Source organism: Lingula anatina, chromosome 2 (genome assembly GCF_051362555.1).
Source record: "Lingula anatina isolate TDL-2025a chromosome 2, LinAna3.0, whole genome shotgun sequence".
NCBI classification, from domain to species: domain Eukaryota; kingdom Metazoa; phylum Brachiopoda; class Lingulata; order Lingulida; family Lingulidae; genus Lingula; species Lingula anatina.
Genome location: NC_141768.1, coordinates 8929245 through 8949762, shown reverse-complemented (window position 1 = coordinate 8949762; position 20518 = coordinate 8929245). Strand labels below are relative to the sequence as shown.

Sequence of the window (20518 nt, the reverse complement as noted above, 5' to 3'; positions counted from 1 at the left end):
AAACTGGAAAAGAATGAGGCCAAAACATAGTTAAAATCTTCTTCGCAATTACTTTATTCCTCCGTTTCAGAAACCTACCGTAAGCAAGTTTATGATGAACATTTCATAATCATCATCATCATCATGCGCCAGGCCTGGTGCAGGCATCGACAATCATTAGCTCGTAATTGTACAGTTGTTGATTTGTTGCGAAGGCATTAAGGCTATCAGTGTACGATGTTCTTTGTCTACCTCTACTTTGTCTTCCTTCGATTTTCCATGCATTCAGTTTTTTATTATTATTATTTTTTTGTATTCAGTTCCAGTTCCCATTTTTCGCTTTCCATTGATAGTGTATTGAGGATCCTTTGGAGTTGTTTCTCAGAGTCTGCAATGAGCACTGTATCATCTGCATACCTTAGATTGTTCTTGGCCTCCTTTTCACCAAAATGGTTAGCCAGCGGCTGCAGCAGATAACTACTCTACAGTTAGACTACAGCACCATGAAACCCTGTGCACTAACACCACACCACCATTTCATAATATGTAAGATTATTAAAGTTTTCAATAAAAGAATCTTGGTTCCTTTAACGAAGAAGCAAATAACACATTTTATAATACCTGCAGTGTATGTGAAATCTTCAGACAATTTTCAACAAAGTTTTGTCAAAAGCTCATTCATAACATCCGAAATTTGAGCAAAAAAGAAACACACACAATAGATTTGATTAAAAGCTAAAGAAAAAAATCTGCGACTGTTTTGCGGCATTTCCGTTTGCGATGTCATTCAATATTGCTGCATCAATTGATCACATCGGAGTTTTATCTGAACATTCGAATGGACACTATTCAGACATTCTTGCTGTCTGTCTGGTCGCAACACTTGTCTGCTGTAGTTAACCTTATGACTGCAGAAACGCCACGATAAACATACAGAATTCCAAGCATTGGAAATGGGCAATGGTTTGTGGAGAATTACGGTGAGCAGAAACAGTCACTCCACATGAGGCAAATAATTAATTCATTTTTTCAGTATAAGGTTACATGTGTACAGAGACCTCATATCGATATTTTGAACTATAATTATATTTACAGGAACACATAACACATACAAACCATGAAGGCGAGCATGTCAAATTAACTTTATCTAAATGTTGGATTGCGAGGCACATTTGCCATCCTATATCCTGAACATGGATAAAAGTGGTAATAAAAGTAAAAAATAAGATTTAAGATCATGCAACATAACCACAAGGATATTTAAGTGATCTTTTTTTTATTTTTGTAAGAGGCTTTAACCATCTCTTGTTTTACGGTCCCTCACTTGTTTATCCCCATCTATATATCAATTTTTTCATTCCAACCCTGCAAAATTTGCCTCTTATAAATATCGTTAAATACATTATTTTTTATTGTACTAAATTCTTTTAAAACTATTGGGAATGAAACTAAATCACTAAATGACAATCAAATCAGTATCAAGAATGACTTACAGAAATGTTCTCATTTTCTCTCTACATTCAACCCATGTGAATACGTTTACAACAAACTTGCTCTCCGATTTTCTTTTCCGAAGTTATGAATCATGTCACCATTTCATCAAATGAACCCTTGTGGGTGCCAATTTCTGTGGGAAACCAAAATCTGTTTTTTTCCCCTTTTTTGATAATGAGGTATGACTAGCCCTATCATCAAGTAACGCCAATCAATTATTCGCTTGCAATCAGTGTCACTTCTTCAAAGCAAACGGCGGGATATTAATCATGTAAGCAATATTAAAAGCGAAGATGGAATGGCGAAGCAACAAAAAGGCTCTCAAGGGGGTCAGATTTTAAAGGGATTGCTTTGATATGTACTCGAAAATTTTAAGATTTTCACTGAGCAATTCACAGGATTTTCCGAGAGGAACAATACAATCATTTATTACCTGCGAGTTTTGAAAGGCTTGAATAGAGACCATTCACGCCATGCGCATGTAGTTTGATAAAACAAGCGAGCAGCACTTTCAACTTGATCATAGATGTAAACTCAAAAAATTATCGTGTAAAATGCTTGAATTCATATTTATGCACACCAAGGAATAGACCGCGTGGAATTTTTTTAATTACGTGAAAAACGTTAATGATCAGCTAATCGTAGTATCTGTAGTGTTTTAATTGCTTTGGTGTTACTGCCTGAGTACATGTTATTATGGTCATATGAGAGAACTAATCATTTGCTAATGTGAGACCACCATTAGGGCGTGTGTGGCGTTCACGATTTGGTCAGCCTGTGGAAGGCTAAAAACTTTTATGTATTCACGTACTCCAGTTTTTACGTATCCAAAGTGTTCAGTATTCATATCATTGTTGACATTATTTCACAGTTAACAGTAGAATTCAGCAGCATTCAAAGTATTTTACAGGATTAATGATATTGACGACATTTACAGACACAGCGATTATTTTCGTATTTACGGTATACACGCTATGAGGGTGCATTTTTTTATTTTACGTTACGGCATTTAAGTTTGTTTTTTTACTTATGATAAAAAAGGTTGTCACACATTAACTGTGGCATTGTCACAGATCCCTCATTCCATTTGAGACAGGTGACTTTAAGGACACGCACAAGCTTCAGCATAACGTCTCTGATCACAGTTCTCCCTCATAACCCCTATGTATTTCTTTCAGGCCATCATCTTTTCCCATTTCTCAACAATTATCCCACACATTGACTTACATCTCAAAAACACTGCATTAATTATCTTTATATGAATATTTATTAGCTGAGCTTAGGCCCAGATATTAACGCTAACATAACAATGTACATCCAATGCACTTTCACTTCATAAAAAAATTCAAAATTGAGTAGAATTAGTACTGTCTTTGCTTGAATGCTGGTTAATAAGCCCTTGAGACATCAGTAAAGTATGTTGGAATAATTGGATAGAGCTGAAAAAAAAAAAACGGAATGAACTATGATTGTACATACATGTTTAATCAATAAACATGGTATGTTTTTCAAACATCATTCGTCAGAATAATCTTGCTGTTGTTTAATTTCCCAAATGTTGTTTTTGCAGTATTGATAACGGTGACCGACGGAAGGATGTTTTCTTGTCAGAAATATGTACGCATACAGTGTGAAGAAATCCCTTTAACCCAACGAGTGTTTAAGAACTGACGGTGACACTATCTTCACAGCAACAGACGCTTGTCATACAAGTAATATCCCGAGTAAAAGGCGATGTAGCGAAGCCATCGGCTTCTGCCTTCACTTGGGTCTCCTCCACTTGGCGTATATACATTGCTCAAGGCATGTCGCTGAACTACTAGATATTGTAAAAAAAATCATCACGATGTAACGCTTGTCTAATGTACTATAAGTTCAAACAATGGTCAAACGACCCCCACAAATTTGTCATCCTCCCCTTAACTCGAGACTGAGCATTAACACATTTTTCCCACAATACAAATATGTTCAAAATACTGTAAGTAATTTCACATGTCACTGAACGGTTCGTTTGACGGTAATATAGATTGATTTCTACTGAAATACCAATGCTGTTGGCTTCACTGATATGTTAATGTAAATACGAACTTAACGCGCTGTTGCTCTGCCATATTTCCCATCGGGAGATAAAACCTGAAAAATATTTGAAATCACAGAATTTGCCGCAAAGAAACATGTGCAAAAAGACCATTTAAACCATTTCTTATATACTTGATTTTTACACCACCACGTGTTTTTTCTCTAACGCAATACCTTGTTATAGTAAGAAATATGCACTGTTGTTAAACTGTATGGTTTTGCAGTGCTTTCTTTATTCCTTTTTCTTAGAGAATAATTAATAAACGAATGTCTGAGAGACGATGGTTGTACTAGCAAGCGACTGTCATAACTAACAGTATTACCTTATCGCCATAAAAAAGTAACTTGCTCTCTAAAACTGCGGACAAGGCTTCACTTAATTAGTTGAAGCTATGTCGAATACGTATGTTGTTTTCAATGGCCTGTACTGTTCTGTCATCGCTATAGAAGTTCAAGGCAGTACCAATAACAATAAACTTCTGATTCATCGCAGATGGCAAATCATGTATCAAATGTCAGTCTGCCTTGATGCAGACAGCAACGTTGTCAGTTGCAAGACAGTCCGCATCGGAATCAGAAGCTAAGGGACTGATTATTACAAATTGTGTAGCAAATAACATAGATTTACTCAAATTTGTCACCATATCCACGCGCGTGTATTGCTTTTCAAAGCCACGACAGCTTCAGTTAACAAGCAAAAGGAGCAGGTTTAGTTTTCAAAATCTGGACATTCCTTTCGCAATCGTCGCAGGAGGCTGTCAAAGAATGCCCTTGCATACTCGTCGTTTAAACGGTCCATGACTGCCTTCGATTTCTTGCACATTTCTTTTTCTATTTCAACCAGTGGCTTGCCCGTCCACATTGCCATAACCTGAAAATTAAAAACAGATCAATACTGTATTACTTTTTGGAAGTGACAGTGGGCGCATTTACGCTTACTCGTTATATAAATGCCATAGTGAAATAAATATATTATGATAAAATAGAGCAGCAGACGATTACGTAAATATAATGTGGTCTTTATTAGGACGTCAAGTTAAAACGGATCTTCGGAAACTTGGAAAACATGAAATGAAGGCTTTCAATAAAGGGGAAATGGTGATTTGATTGCAAAATTATAGCGAAAAAGGAATCGTTTTGTGATATTGAGTGAAAGGGAGGCAAAGAGATAAGACATCCCGAGTTTCAAAGTTTACTGACGGTATCTTTCCCCCGCCGGTCCTTGATCTAGCAAATGTCTCCGGGACATGGGGCACACATGCTTAGAATGCATCAAAGTAGATTTTTCAGCAGATTCTGAAACTTTCTATGTGTAAATCGAAACAAAACAGGCAAAAGTTCGAGATCCTCTTTTAAACCCTTCCAAGTAAACCCTGTTAAGTAAACCACGGCGGGTGGTAGGAGTTACCTGTATTTGACAGGCCCTCTCCAAGTAGTACATTGTGTCAAAGGCTCTCGCGACAGTTGGACCTACAACCATGACCCCGTGACTCCTCATGATCATGGCGTCGTTTTTGCCCAGTGCCCTTGCCATGCGGTCTCCCTCGCAGACATCCTCAGCAAGACCTTGGTAGTCCGTGTCATAAGCAATATTATCGTAGAATCGGAGACAATTCTGGTGACACATGCGAAGAGTGGGGTCCTGTAAAACCGCTGAAATGACACAGGAAATACAATTACTATAGTTGGCGACTAGGGGTAAAAGATAATGGTTACAGATAATGGGTGTTCCTATAGTGTTCCTGCAGTGCTAATTGCATGTGTAAGATACAATTCGAAAACAATGCATGTATTTTGGCCTTTTAGATGGAAAACGGTTCATGAATTTTGCTTTCAAATATGTAAATCGATTAGCTGTAAAAACTGCTTTAGATCTAAACCAAGGAACGAAAGTTAAGAATGTGTTTTGAATATCTATACATTACAAAAATGTTTGTTTCATGGATGCTTTTACGTATGGACTAGCTACAGTTTTATGTCAAAGATGTGCACAAAATGTCAAACACTGTTGGGAACACTGCTCGTGGCAGAAAACATTTGTGAAATGCGTGAAAGGTATCAATATCCATCCACTCATCAACTTCAGGTAAGTTCTTTTCGAGCTGGAATTCATACTCTTCAGTACAGCATAAGGCGATAGTATGTATATATCATTTCACTATCGTTGCACCATCTTTATGACCTATATGTACATAAGTAAATCTGATAACCTGTTATTGCATGCGATGTTACCAAAGTCTCTTGTTCAGTGCATTCGATGTGTGAGACGACCCGATATGTCCGACAGACCAGATATGTCCTACGACCAGAGAATGCCGGCTCTGTCCGACAAAAAAGAGCCAGATGTGTCCGACAGGCCAGATATGTCCAACAAAAAAGAGCCAGATGTGTCCGACAGGCCAGATATGTCCGACAAAAAAGAGCCAGATGTGTACGACAGGCCAGATATGTCCGACAACATATCTGGCCTTCTCTGGTCGTAGGACATATCTGGCCTGTCGGACATATCGGGTCGTCACAGATATGTCACGTGCCTGAAAGCACAAATGACATTTTCATACCAGCCACAACAAGATGTAACGTGTCTGAATACAGCAGGACGGATGCATCTTATTTCTTATTTCAATGAACTTACCCAGCGCTGTGGCGTAAGGCATATGAGTGTGCATCACACATGAGATGTCTTTACTTCTAGCGTTGTGAATGCCTCGGTGTATGGAAGCCGCGGATATCTCGGCTGGTCCATCCCCTTCAACCACTTTATTCTTCTCGTTTAGACCCAGCAGTGAAGAAGCTGTCACCTACCAATTGAAGAACGTGAATTTTTCAAAGATTTCAAGAGATAACATTTTATCGAAACATAATTACTTTAATTGATCTAAAAAGAATTGTCAAACATGGTATAAAAAACTGTTTCCTTAATTATTTTTAATAATATGGAAAATAGTGTATCATATAATTAAGTGTGAGATACGAGAATTTTTTGTAACTGATATACCTTGTATGCTTGCTGTAACGATTTTACAGTTTTAAATTCCTGGTTAAAATTACAAGCCTATTGTTTGTATCCATCTGGTGTATTATTAGCAGCTGAACTCTTGACTTTCAATTGGAATGGCCTGTAGGGCTATACATTTCACGTAACAGATGGGTTTGCAGTGACCCATTCAAGGTCGTCCACTTTCCCTGCCTATTATTAAAGGGCGATTAGGTATTGGTTGTCCACTTTTGAGGATGTATAAATGGGAGGCAGGTTCACAGAACACAACAAAACAGTGTATGTAGAGTAAGCGTACTTGAGAGCCAGTAATAGCAGTGTTAGCTGAGGGCCAGTTACCGTTAGCAGTCAGCTATAATTGTATAGGGGCCGTAGCAATAGTCCGAAGCTTCAACAGTCCGAAGGTCCATTGGTCCGAAAGTTCGCTATAGAACCTTCGGACCAATGAACCCTTGATTAAAAAAAAAACGGTGAAAATGTTACCATTTTTCGGACCAATGAACCTTCGGACTATCGAGCCGCCCCCGTTGTATATAGTGTGCAGCGAAGAGTGTATTTTCAGTAGTGGCTCCAGGTAGATGTACAGTAGATGTACTTGCTCTGTATGGCGTTCCAAGCTCTTTAGGAAGAATGTGACAATATCCCCAAAAACAGAATGGTGACGTACCCGTGTTGAAGGCAGGCCGCACCGCCTACAGGAGATAATTACAGTACGCGGTAGACACAAACGCTATTAGACACGTGACCTTTAACGAACACATCCTAATGCTAAATGTGTGCAAATTTGGTGACATTTGGTCGTTGTATTTTCAATTTTATGGACATTTCTTTACCTCTGAGAAAATCACAGTGAAACGTCAGATTTGAGGGGGTACATATAATAAATGTGAATAAATGGTATCAAATATTGAAATCTTCGTGCTAGTTTGTATTTTCTGTACCACTAATCATGTTAGTTGTGGTGTCTGGAATGAAAATCGCTATTTATAACAATTTCACCTGTGATGTGATCATTTATAAATAAAAGCAAGTGATACTGGAGGTGGGACAACCTTTTTGACCAATGTTGTATTTAGATAAGGCCCCATACATGTAGTGTTCCCAATATTTCTCCTTTAAAACATGTTTACATAACTTTCACCATTTCAGCTTGATAAAATGACTAATCTGTGATAAATCACGTGGCGTTTAGGGTCATGAAATACTGGGGCAAACTTTTTGCAAACTGAGAAAGTTGTATATTGCGTAACTTTCCACACAGAAGACTGGCCAAAACTGAACTGGGTTTAACTTGTAAAAGTTTAACTACACCGTATTGGACTTGGTTACCACTGGGTGTTTCAAGACAACATAGACTTCGATGTTTTTTCCCTGATCATCGTCATACTGTACATCAATATTTATACAGGACGACTTGGGTCGCAGTGAACTCTCTAGTAAATGTATGCTATTCAAATATTTTGACTTTCTTATTATGCAGTTCAACCTTATTTGTCAAAACCGCTCCAAATTCAAATAAAAGAATAAAGAAGGGCAATAGGCAAGGTAGGAGACCATTTCATTTTTCAGCGCCTGTTCTACAGTGCTCTTAATAGGTAACATATTGAACCCTTTTCTTTTAATCACTCAAGCACGTTCAAACTCGTACGCCTTCTTAACGCCTTACATATGAAAATACTGAACAATTTGGCCAACTTTCTGCTACCCCTCCATAACACTAACTGTAGAATTGTTAGATACATTAGTTACGTATACTTGCTTTAATCAGGACTGAAGCATTCATATGTCCTGGGTTTCCATTTGTTGTTGTCTTTTATAAGAATAGAGGGCCATGTGTAAGATAAGTGTGTGCATTTAACATGTTTTACCCTCTTTAAATAAAGTTTATTATTATCATTATTATTATTATTATTATTATTATTATAGATAAAGAATTAAGCACCTAGACCTTCATAAGCCAATTTTAGTACAAAGCTCGGTGATCAACACCTATTCAGTTCTTAGATTGTAGTCCAATGGAAACCTCAGCCAAGAAAGTTTAAATTCACTGGAAAGAAATATACCCGCTAAAGGGGAAATGTTTTAGAAATGTTTTAGATATTTATTACTTGTGAAGGTCTAAGCATGGATTACTCTTACCTAATGAAAGCCGTATTACCCTGCGTAATTAAGTAGGTGCTTAGACAAGTCCTCTTACTCAATACTGCTACCTTGTAATGTAAGCTAAAGCTGAAAACTGTGCAGGACTTAGGAAAGAGAAAGGGTAAAAATACAGATCTTTACAGCCTCGAGAATATAATACAATACCTCAGACCAGTGAAGTCCATATGGAATAAGCAACAGTACTTCGCCCTCTCCATTGGCGGCGGGCGCCCTCAAGGTTAGGTGATTACAAACCCCTTCGTTCAAACCTAGCTTGTCAAGGCCACGGTATGCAGCAGCCAGGGCCACTCTTGCCCGCCGGTTCGCGGCCTGTGCGCTGGCTACGTAAGCCGGTGACAGAGTCGTAGAACTTTGAAGACACCTTTTTCCGAAATTCCAACTGACCGGGGAAGTTTTCAGAAGTATCGGGCTCATTTTTTGAAGAAACATGGTCTGCGTTCGCAACGTGAGTTGTCAGTGTTTACCTAGAAAGATCGGTTAAAATATTGAGGCCGGTGTGAAGGGAATGGATGTCCGCCGTAATGCATGTCCGTGGGACATGTATTCCTAGGCATTAATGTCCTGCGGACACTAAGTCCTGGGAATGCATGTCCTGGCTCTTCCATTCCTAGGAACGCATGTCCTAGGACATAATTTCCTGGGATTTAACGTCCAGTGGACATCCATTACTTAGTATTCTAAGTCCTGCAAACAGGTATCGATGTCCTAGTCGGACGTATTTTCCCAGCTAGACTAGTAATAGATGTCTTCCGACATTTTCATATGAATGATGTGTTAATTTTAGAAGTTTTAAACGCGATGTTTAAGAATGTTATTACGCTTATTAGAATTATTTGTATACATGTACCTCTATACACACTTTATTCGGCTAACATAAGATATTTTACGTAAACGAAAAAAATGACTACAAATTGATATATATATATATATATATATATATATATATATATATATTCCGATTAATATGATAAAATACAACTGTATGTCTGGGGTACACAGCTTTGGATTTTGGCTCGTGCCCATTTCTAACTAATATGTGTTTGTCCTTAGACGCATCACATTACATTTTACGTTTTACGGGGTGTTTTTAGGTAACATACGAGTGTGTGAAATAATACACAGCCACCCTCTCGTGATATACTCACAAGTGCGTGTAGAACACTTCTCGATGACGTTCGAGCTGTTCAGGTACTGATATACATATCGTTTGGGTGAAAGTTAATTAATTTATACTTAGTGCCTCGATTTTCATTGGGAATATTTGTAGTTAGAGAGACATGATATGCAGTTTGAGACTGTAAATGAAACGTGTATAAGTGTATGATAAATAAATTGAATGTGTCTGTTATTGTTTATACGTGCATTTTTACTATTAGTATTAAAATTCTTTTGAGCGCAATTTTTCCTTGAATATGGATCCCGAACTTCCCATTTTAATTCTTTGTGTTTTTCGGTGAAATTAGAAAGTATATGCTCTTTTGCGTACAATTATCCAATAAAATTTACCCACGGCCTCGTATAATCACCCTCGAGTTACTAAAGGAATTCTAAAATAGCACAACGTTAAAAATTAAAAATGATGATATTTTATCAAACAGTTAAAAATCAACATGTAGTGCGTTTATTTCGTTGAAATGGAGAGTAAATTAGGATAACATTTGCATATAGAATAACATCGCTGCCTAGGATTCGAACTCACTTACGTTTCTCTACGCTGTTGGTAATTCATCCAGCCGTCTTACTGATGAGCCTGTGTGGAAGCTGCTGCCAGCCGACCGAAAATTACCGATACTTATGGCCCCGTGTTTATAATTATTGTGCGGACATTAATTATGTAGGACATGCGTTTCTGTGTATATGTGAAAGGAAACTCTGTCCGACAGGAATACATGTCCTACCTGCGTATAAATAAAGCTGGGAATCTAGGTCCGGGTAGGACAGTACATCCTAGGGAACGCACGTCCATAGGACATGTTTTCCCAGGAACGGAGGTCCGGAGGACCTCCGTTCCTGGGGGACATGCATTCCTTTCACACCGGCCGTTACGTGCTATCTACCCAACCCCACGTACACCAAACGGTTGGTATAAATAACTAAATAAACGGATGCGAATGTCGTCTGAGTTTTTTTAACGTTCCCATACTATCAAAGCAAAGTCGTACTTCCATTACATTCGTACATGTAGGGCCTACGTGACATACCATACTGATTTTTTTCATAAATCCACCCTGCGTTCCTGCGTATTATCACAACATTCAAAGTTTAGATTGGTAGATTACTCGCATACCACATACGCCATATTTTTTCTATTGCATTTTGTTTGTGACGCATGTAGAAAGACAAAAACAGTTAAATGCCCAACACACTGTAACCTAAAAATTACTCAAATCGGAATGAGAACATTTCACTGTGATTGTTTTTGTCCAGTCGACACATCAATCATTTTAGAAAAGTGCAAAAGATAAAGCACAATTTGGCAAAATGACATTCTACTTTATCACGGCCATAATGTTCCAACAACCATAAACGAGTTCATCGATCGTATGCCGGTAAAAGGTGGCCAAGCTGTTAGTTATTAAAACATGGCCGAGTTAAATTTCATTAAATGTGTTTCTTAAGGTTAAGTTATATTTAACATTAACTGTCGATAAATATAGGCCTTCATAGAATAATATAACACATATATCCTTTATATTTTATGTAACACCTCTGGTTTTATCTGCTTCTAAATGTGCAAAGGCACTGGTGGAATCTGGCTATACAGAAAGGAAAAAAGACCCCCCTCGCTTTTTGCTGAAAGAGAATTAGGTTTTTTAAAGACTTTTGCAATTTACCTGATTAGGTTTTCTTTTCTTTGTGTGTGTGTGTGTGTGTGGGGGGTGGGGGGGGGGGGGAGGGGGGAGCTGAATCCTACATTTACTCATGTTAAGGAGGCTTAGCGTACTCTCTTGTCAGCATAAATGTGACCTCAATTGTTGGAAGTAGGACCAATAGACCAATGAATGAAGGGACCAAATTGTGGTTGTTCCTGTGTAACCAGTGCCTGGATGTCAACGGGCGTTTTATAGGGGGAATCGGCTAAAAAAAACCTGGGGAATGTATGCAGAACATCAACAGGTGTCGCTCAATTAGTTGGCGCTACATTTATTCATAGTCATATAAGAAATGAAAAAGATAAACAGAGCAAGTAGCAAAGCTGTTAAATGTACAGACATTAAAGCAAATAACGATGCACCAAAAAAGTTTATTGTCCATTTTGATGCAATTTTACAATATGCTTAACAGAAAAAATCAACACAACAGGTACGTACATGTAGCCTACTAAAGTTCAAATACATACCTACCCTGGAAATCTCGAAATGTGAACACGGTTACATTAAAATGCTCAATATATGATTTTCTGTTCGAGGTCAAGAGCAACCATGGTTGTATTTCTGGTATTATTTGAGATATAAAGGCTAGGTAATTTGAAACATGTATTTCATGGTGAGAAGTAAACATGTAAGCCAAAGATCAAAATCACCATCACATCTAAATGTCCATTATATCATTTTTTATTCAAGTTAATAGAAACTATGAGTGTATCTTTGCTAGTTTTGGAGATACATAAGGGCCAAAAAATTTGCAAACTGCACTTCATGGCGAGAAAAATAGGTCAAAGATCAAATTCAGCGCCACATTTATATACAGTGTACCCAATACTTGATTTCCTATTCAAGTTTAATAGTAACTATATGTGTATCTCAGCCAGTATTGGGTACCCTGAGTGTCAGAGAAACGTAAAAGCTAGCTTGCTAAATATACCTCGTGGTGGAGTCGCTTTTTTTTTTGGGTTATATATGAAATCAAGATCGAGCTGACAATACCGGAATCTAGAACCTAGGGTAGTATTGGGGACATAAGGGCTAGAATTTTTTCAAAGTTCAGTTCATGGCGAAAAGCAGGTCAAGGGTCAAATTCAAGGTCACATTAAGATTGCCAGCATGTTTTTCTATTTAAGTTCAAAAGTGACTATGGATGTGTCTCTGCCAGTTTTGAGAAAACAAAGACAGGGAAATTTAGCAAAGTACAGTTCACGGTGGAAAGTTCCAGCAGGCCAAATCCCAAATCCAAGGCCACATTAAGATTGCCAATATGACTCCCATTCAATAGTTCAATAGTAACTATATGAGCGTATCTCTGCTAGTTTTAGAATGCTGCACATTTTATTTTGAAAATCTTTCATCATTGAACATTGCAACGTTGTGTCGTGGCCGACATAGATATCTTTTGAAGTCATATGACGTAATGTGTTATAGTCCAATAGCTCTTGAGTAATGCGGCGGCCTCTTTGTATACGCCGTAGTAAAGAAACTAACTTTACAATTAAAAGTAATTAGGGTTGACGCTCGGTAGTTACATATTCTACGTGAAGTCTCCAACCCCTTGCTCTAAGGCCCTATTCCCATAGATTTTAGATCGATCTATCCCCGCGGGGAGTCTCACTAGATTACTTTCAGATAATCCGACTTAAATGTCCGTCCCGCCTACTACAAGCTGCAAGGGGGTAATTAACCTTCGTGTCCGCCCGGCTGACAGCTATTTAGCGTGAACCCCCAGGGAGTTAGGTCGATCTAAAGTAGGTCGATCTAATCTATGGAAATGGGGTGTAAACTGCGTCTCCGTGCTCCGTCGCTCCCAACCTCTTCCATAGCTCTCGCTGTCCTCACATCTTGTTCAATTCTATGTAAGGTTGTTCTGTTATGCTTCCCTGTGCACGTAAAGTGAAAGACTGAGTCGAATCTGGAGTCATGTTGGAGCCCATAGATTAGTTAATTCGTTAATGGAAATTGATACACTGAAATTCAGTACAGTTATGAATTAAAGTCGTTTTAGACGGTTCACAACAGTTGTATTTCTTGAAATAGAGCAACTCCTGAACCTTATGGGAAAAATGACAGCAACTTTAGAAAACAACAGCGCCAGTTGACAAGACAGCCCGCACTTGACTCAGTCTTTACAAGTTACAGACAGCTTTGGTTTAATCATAGATCTTTATACAGCCCATTGTTTTAATCAAGTGTGAGGCTGCGTTATTTTTCAAATCACGATTATTTTCGTTGACAAATTAAATGAGAAGCTTTGACTTCAATTTTCAAAATCTGGACACTCCTTTCGTAATCTTCGCAGTACACTTTCAAAGAAAGCGCTTGCATATTCGTCTCCCGTCCGGTCGACGATTGTCTTCGATTTCTTACATGTTTCTTCGTCTATTTCAACCAGTGGTTGCCCTGTCCACATTGCCATGACCTTAACAATAAAAAACATTATAAACACCGTCAAAATAGTTTACAGATATGTAAGCCACGCTTAGCGGACGGATTTACATACTCTCAATCTGTCTTTTTCAGCATTAACAGGCAAAAAAGTTGATGCGGAGAGAGAGAGAGAGAGAGAGAGAGAGAGAGGGGGAGAGAGAGCTGTTATTTATGATTCATAAGTTTACTATGGGAGAAGTTACCTGTATTTGACAGGCCCTCTCCAAGTAGTACATTGTGTCAAAGGCTCTGGCAATAGTTGGACCTACAGCCAGGGCCCCGTGACTCCTCATGATCATGGCGTCGTTTTTGCCCAGTGCCTTTGCTATGCGGTCTCCCTCGCAGACATTTTCAACAAAGCCTTGGTATTCCTTGTCATAGGCAACATTGTCGTAGAATCTGAGAGAATTTTGGTGACACATGCGAAGAGTGGGGTCCTGTAAAACCGCTGAAATGACACGAGACTGAGATTTAAAACCACATTCCCTATACTTGACACAACCAAGTGTGGCTTGTCTGTGTACTGTGTATTGTGTAGTATTAGTTATAAAACTGTACTGATGTAGCGTATCTTTTTGTATTTGTAATGTAATGTGTTTTCTGATTCTATGATGTATTTCATGTCCTTGTATGTTTGTCTTCTTTGTAATGTGCTGTATTGTGTTTGTATATGCTTAAAAAAAGTGTGGCTTGTCTGAAGACAGTATCGCATGCCAATTTTATTCTTCATTTAAACCTACCCAGTGCTGTGGCGTAAGGCATGTGGGTGTGCATCACACATGAGACGTCTTCACTTCTAGCGTTGTGAATGCCTCGGTGTATGGAAGCTGCGGCTATATCGGCGTGTCCTTCTCCTTCAACCACTTCATCCTTCTCGTTTAGACCCACTAGTGAAGAAGCCGTAACCTAAAAAATTTAAGACACTACAACGTTTTGTAGTTCCCTTAAAAGAAAGGTATACCAATAATGAAATAATAGCCTTTTATACTAAAACATGTGTTTTTACATGTGGTTAAAAATGACTTATGTTGTATACCTATTTTTTAAGACTGACGGTTTCAGGCCAATTATTCTTTAAAAAACGAAAGTACCTTAAAAGCCTTTCAAGATATAAGTTTAATTAAGTTAAAATAAAAGAATATCAAATGAATGCCAAAATGTTGTCGCTGCCAAATTTGGAAACTTGGTCACGCATCAATTTTTTAAAATATATTTTACTTTTAAAATGAAAGCAGTTGAAGGGCATAGTTAACCATGTGCAATTCACCAAACAATTGTACTTTACTTTACTTTACTGTTAAAACATGATACTAACCACTTTCAAAAAATATGAATGGCCCATTTATCTGTGTCACGCCGGTTATAGGATTATCAGTACTGTTTTTAATCATTAAAACAGACAAGAAACACACTGACATACAGGCCTATTTCTTGCTAAAAGACGCAAAAAGATTCATATTTCCACTCTTCACAATAATTTTTTTTCATTATTCCAAAACAGCGGCAATAACCACGAAACCTTATAAAGGTAAAGAAGGGTAGTGTGCACGTAACTTGCTAGAGGGCCTATTTATCATCCAAAACCTTGCATTCTTAGCAGAATTAAAGTAGGTCAGAGAGAGAGAGAGAGGAGCCAAACTAACTTTTCTCAAGACTGTCGTTTTCAAATTTCAAGACACCCCCTCCCCCAAATTTTTCCTTTAAAATTTCCAGGGCCCACCATTTTCCCCTTCACCCCACCCCACCCCACCCACTAACTTAAAGAATAATCGGTCCCTAAGAAAGGAGGTCCAAGCATCAAGGATGATCATCTTACAATACCTCAGACCAATGAAGCCCGTAGGGAATAAGCAACAGAACTTCGCCCTCTCCATTTGCGGCAGGCGCCCTCACACTAAGGTGATTATCGATCCCTTCATTTAAACCTAGCTTGTCAAGGCCACGGTATGCTCCAGCCAGAGCCACTCTTGCCCGCCGGTTCGCGGCCTGTGCATTGAGCAGGTCATTGTGAGTCGAAGGTTCCGAGCCTCCACACTGAGCATCAGGTACAATCATGTGTACCGACTTTTTCATGTTCAAATGTTCACAAATGACCGCATTTTAAGGTCAGTGCAGTGCGTATCATCTTATCGTCATGAGTCTACTCTTTAGTTGTTGGAGGCACGTTTGTGGTTGCACGTGCACGTAAAATGCTAGGCGAAATGGCCCTATCCAGCCTGGGAGCCACCGGTCTGCCGCTAGGTGGCTTTTAACCAAACCGGAAGTTCAAGAATTTGAATTTGGTGAAATTTTTTGAGATTTGTAGGGTGTCAGAAACGGTGGAATATCTCGGCCTTTCAGGATATAAAAGTTTTGTTATGTATATTATCATTTTTAAAAGTAAATTGCAAATCATGTCAGATGCTCCTCGAGTTGATTTAAACCCTATTTTGTGGAGAAAAACGAGTTTGAAACCAAATATTTTACTTAAGCTACAGCGGAAGTTCAACTTTGACTCTAATGCTTGCATTCTTAGAGAACAGGTTCCAATTTCAAATTACCAGTAAGCTGTGGCAAATTTATTCAGCTTTCTGTAAATGTAAGCATGTAAGGAACTTTACCTTCATCCAGGAATGGCACAAATCAATTCACACCCGTGTATGCAAAAAATGTCTTCCTTGCAACAACCGTGTACCAGCCTCGTTTTGACTCAGTACATTCTGTTGGTATTCTGACCTCGTTTTGGTTTTTCCGCCGCTCATTATTGTCTATATAGTCAAATGAAGCTGGCACAGGAAGAATGGAGGAAAATAAACATTTCATATTTTTTCTTTATAAATAAGCATTTATTTATTATATGAGGCCAACCAATAAGAGTTCCTTTTTTATGAAAAAATGAAAAAACAAAACAAAAGATACATTAATTCAATTTGCTATATTTTATTTTCATACATGTAATACACGTTTATTTGTGGCAAAATTTTTTTTTTATTTTAGCAACACATCAATATGGCGATTATTTTACACTTATTAATCAGTACATACAGTTAACCAACAAACACACCACTCCTTTTAAAAACAGGATCAATATTAATAATAATATTATTTTATAAATTTACCTTGGGTCAGCAGTTTTTTCACCGATACCCAGTTAGTCCTGTACACCAATCCATACTTGCATTTGAATTTATTTTTATAAGTGTAAATTTCTGTCTACAAGGCATGTCATGTATGCAAAAGCTAAACTTAGCATACCTTACCTATGGTGCATGGTTCACATATACTGGTAAAATATATGACAAATGTAGTAATACTGATGATCAATAAATATTATTATTAGCAACAGCTAGCACAGCACAAAAATATTTTTCAGTCTTTAAAAGAATGTCAGAGGTTGTGATGGTGCTCACTGCCATACAGTATTTGGAAATGATAGGTGATTCTGTCATAAAAACTGCAGGCCAAGGAATTGGAAAAAGAATTTGTCCTGGTCCCATTCATGTTCTTCAAGCCTAGAAAAAATATATGATTAAATATTAAAAAGTTTTACAGGAAAACTTTTGTAATTGCATATATCTTTTTACACACACACAAAACAACAACAACAATACACACTAAAATCAATATAAGTAATAAATCACAATTTTGGTAATTTATTAGGGAAGCTGGTAACAATTGAATTATCTTAAATAGCACTTTTTACTCTTAAAGTGTATCAGTATAGATAAACAAAGCTCACGATCAGGAGCTGAACTGTGGCAAACATGCGTATCTTTAAATCAATTAAGATCCCATTTAGATGAAGCCCTGAAGAGTTTAGGAAGTACAAACTAGTGTTCACAACTACCATACACTAATTATTGTACTGGTACATTTTGTTTCATAAAATACACAAATTTATAAATTAAAACAAAGGAGGAATTTTGCAAATATAATGTTCTTTTTTCATGAAACAATTTTCCTTCACAAACTTATAACCCATGTTTTTGCAGGTTTGTGCAGGGGAGATTTTTAACAAAAATAAACTTTTCCTTATAACAAAAATTTGCATTTTGAAAACACACAATGTAATACTGGCATTTTATTATGCAAAGTGTTTATCTATTGAAAATGGTCAACCAATGAAGGTTGCAATATGTAATGTAAGAAATAAAACTCATTTTAGAGAAAAAAAATTTCACTCATGTTGATATCATACATTTGTCTCCTGACAAAGAAGTAAACATGTGAAAAGTTAAAATTTGTTATTCATATATTTGAAAAGATGCTTGTGATTGTTTTTCAATTTTGTATCTTTCACAAATATAAAAGTTACAAGTGTGAAAATAGTTTCATTGGGTAATTTACAAGCATGTGTACCCCTACACTCACCCCATGCACACACGTGGGGCTGATAACAATGCTCTTCACTGACATGCCAGTACCTTAAATTGACTTTCCCATAGTAAATATCCTCTCTAAGGTTTTTGTTGGGCATGATATATTATTCAATTTATGATAAAATAAAAAATATGTTCAAGATATATTACAACAGACTTATGAAAAGCTTCATTACAACAGACTTATGAAAAGCTTCACTATATTTGGCAGTATATATATATATATATATATATATATATATATATATATATATATATATATATATCTTCAGCTGTGTAATACTGATACCTTATTATGATAGCTTAATATAAGCCTTTGTACTGTCAATGATCAAGGTCATGGAAAGTAAAAAAAAAAGGTAGATAAACCTATTATTTATTGGACATTCCTGTATAAGTTTAACTCCTTTTCATGGATAATATTACATTTTCTGTATTTTTTTCATCTTACTTAAATCAAAATGCAAAGAAATAGCATGAAAAGGGATTTGCAGAATATCTAAACAATGACTTTCATATCCTCAAAAGTGATCTATCTCCCTCTCATAATATATCTATCTATGCAGAATCAAGTATACTGCATGTCATTTCACAAGCCATTTCATCTAATAAACACCAAAACACAAAAAAATATCAGAAGAAGGCAAATTCTCAATATCTTACTGTGACATTCATACAAGACATAGGCAGTACATTCCCCATAGTCACTTTACTGTGAGCACTACAACCACACACACTGTCATTTCATGAAGTAAATTTAATCTAGTTAACTCCAAAACAACAAGAAATGCATAAAAAGACAAGAATTCATTATTAAACTTCGACATTCATTCAAGATGTAACACGAGACTGCTGCTGTAGTTACTTGGAACATTGCAAAATATACTGCCTGTCGTACATGTAGAAAATCGATAAGTTGCAGGTTAGGTTCCTTCCTAAAATTTTAACATATTCAAAAACAAATGTCACACTATAAAAAAAACTGAACAGACAAAGAAAAATCACCTTCATCTGCATTTGGCACAATTCAAAAGAACGTGTTTACATTTCGGTTCTGTGTGCCGCCATTTTGGAACACGACAGTAACTTGATAAAAGATTCAGTGAAACCGATACTTGAACACTACTTTGGTATAAAAAATATAGCTTGAGAACATACTTTATCGTTCTGTCAAGTGCATTAGTAAAATTATCAACATATCAGCGTGTAAACGTCTGTTCATCTTACCTGTCTCTATGCCTGCTCCTCCCGCCAAATTGGATATGGCCGCCGCTTCAAGTTTTGAAAACGAGGCCCAATCTAATATTCTCCAAAATAACCGTCATATGAGCCGGTGGCTCCCGGGCTGATCCGACATAAAACTGCCCGTGTGGGCATGTCACTTTTCTCTGCGGCATTCATGCAGAGGCCGCTAGGCGGTAGTCGTACAAAATTGTAAGGATTCACAGACTCCGTATCCTCTACGATTTTGTCAAGCTGCAATTGTGACATTTTTTAGACTGTAGCCTACTCGAAGATATCTTGGCAATAGGCCTAATGCACCTATTGAAACCCCGCCCGGAAACCCGCGACAGGGCGGGGAATTAAACAGCCAGAGGGTGGGGGATGGGGGTATCTACACATAATCATTACACCATTCTCGTAAGGGCATTGTTAAAAGTCTTTATATCCCCGGGTCATTGGGGATTTCTTTCTTGTTAAAACTTCCGGCACTGTGCCCCGAGTGTTCTTTAGATAGGCCTATGTTCGATCTTCATAAATAAAAAAATTAATACTTTTTTTTAGTTTAAACATGTCCTAAGTGTATAAACATGTAGGGGAGACCGGGGCTAGTTGGACCCCGGGGTAAGTTGGACCCCCATCAATTTATGACAAAGTAGGCCTAACTATGGGGTAAAAGAATTGATCACATCATTTTGTTAAGTGACCGTATCCAATAGTGCTAAGAAAGCGTCGGCAGTGAGTCCAAATGAAATAATCTAGCATCTTAAAGTAACTTTATTAAAGAGACTTCGTGGGGGGCCAACTTACCCCGGGGTCTAACTAGTCCTGGTCTCCCCTAATTTGTCAATGTTCGTAGGCCTACTATCGGATGGTAGAGTAGGCCCTATTTAAAATATTAAAGTCTTCGCCCAGTTGTCTGCACTTTA

General features: G+C 37.5%; 2 protein-coding genes and 1 long non-coding RNA gene across 4 annotated transcripts; all 3 read right to left on the bottom strand.

Moving 5' to 3' along the window:
* Window positions 1-2721: 2721 nt before the first annotated feature.
* On the bottom strand, window positions 2722-11111 carry LOC106168341 (uncharacterized). Of its 2 annotated transcripts, XR_001238996.2 has the most exons (6): window positions 10915-11111; window positions 8858-9177; window positions 6188-6353; window positions 4961-5205; window positions 3876-4423; window positions 2722-3606 (listed from the first exon to the last, which is right to left on the bottom strand). XR_001238996.2 is itself a non-coding variant. In XM_013547370.2 (5 exons), the coding sequence occupies exons 2-5, from the start codon at window positions 9140-9142 to the stop codon at window positions 4262-4264; spliced, it is 858 nt and encodes a 285-aa protein (XP_013402824.2). In that variant the 5' UTR covers window positions 9143-9177; window positions 10915-11111; the 3' UTR covers window positions 2722-4261. The 2 variants fall into 2 exon arrangements, 1 of the variants encoding a protein (XP_013402824.2); XM_013547370.2 differs by having other exon boundaries at window positions 2722-4423.
* Window positions 11112-12893: 1782 nt separating this feature from the next.
* Window positions 12894-16179, bottom strand: LOC106168318 (uncharacterized). The gene is made up of 4 exons (XM_013547338.2): window positions 15832-16179; window positions 14751-14916; window positions 14214-14458; window positions 12894-14002 (listed from the first exon to the last, which is right to left on the bottom strand). Exons 1-4 carry the CDS (start codon window positions 16081-16083, stop codon window positions 13841-13843), a joined length of 825 nt encoding a protein of 274 aa, XP_013402792.1. The 5' UTR covers window positions 16084-16179; the 3' UTR covers window positions 12894-13840.
* A 734-nt stretch (window positions 16180-16913) lies between these two features.
* LOC147763376 (uncharacterized) lies at window positions 16914-19723 on the bottom strand. The gene is made up of 2 exons (XR_015333026.1): window positions 19596-19723; window positions 16914-17501 (listed from the first exon to the last, which is right to left on the bottom strand). It is a non-coding gene; the product is annotated as an uncharacterized LOC147763376 (long non-coding RNA).
* Between the last annotated feature and the right edge of the window lie 795 nt (window positions 19724-20518).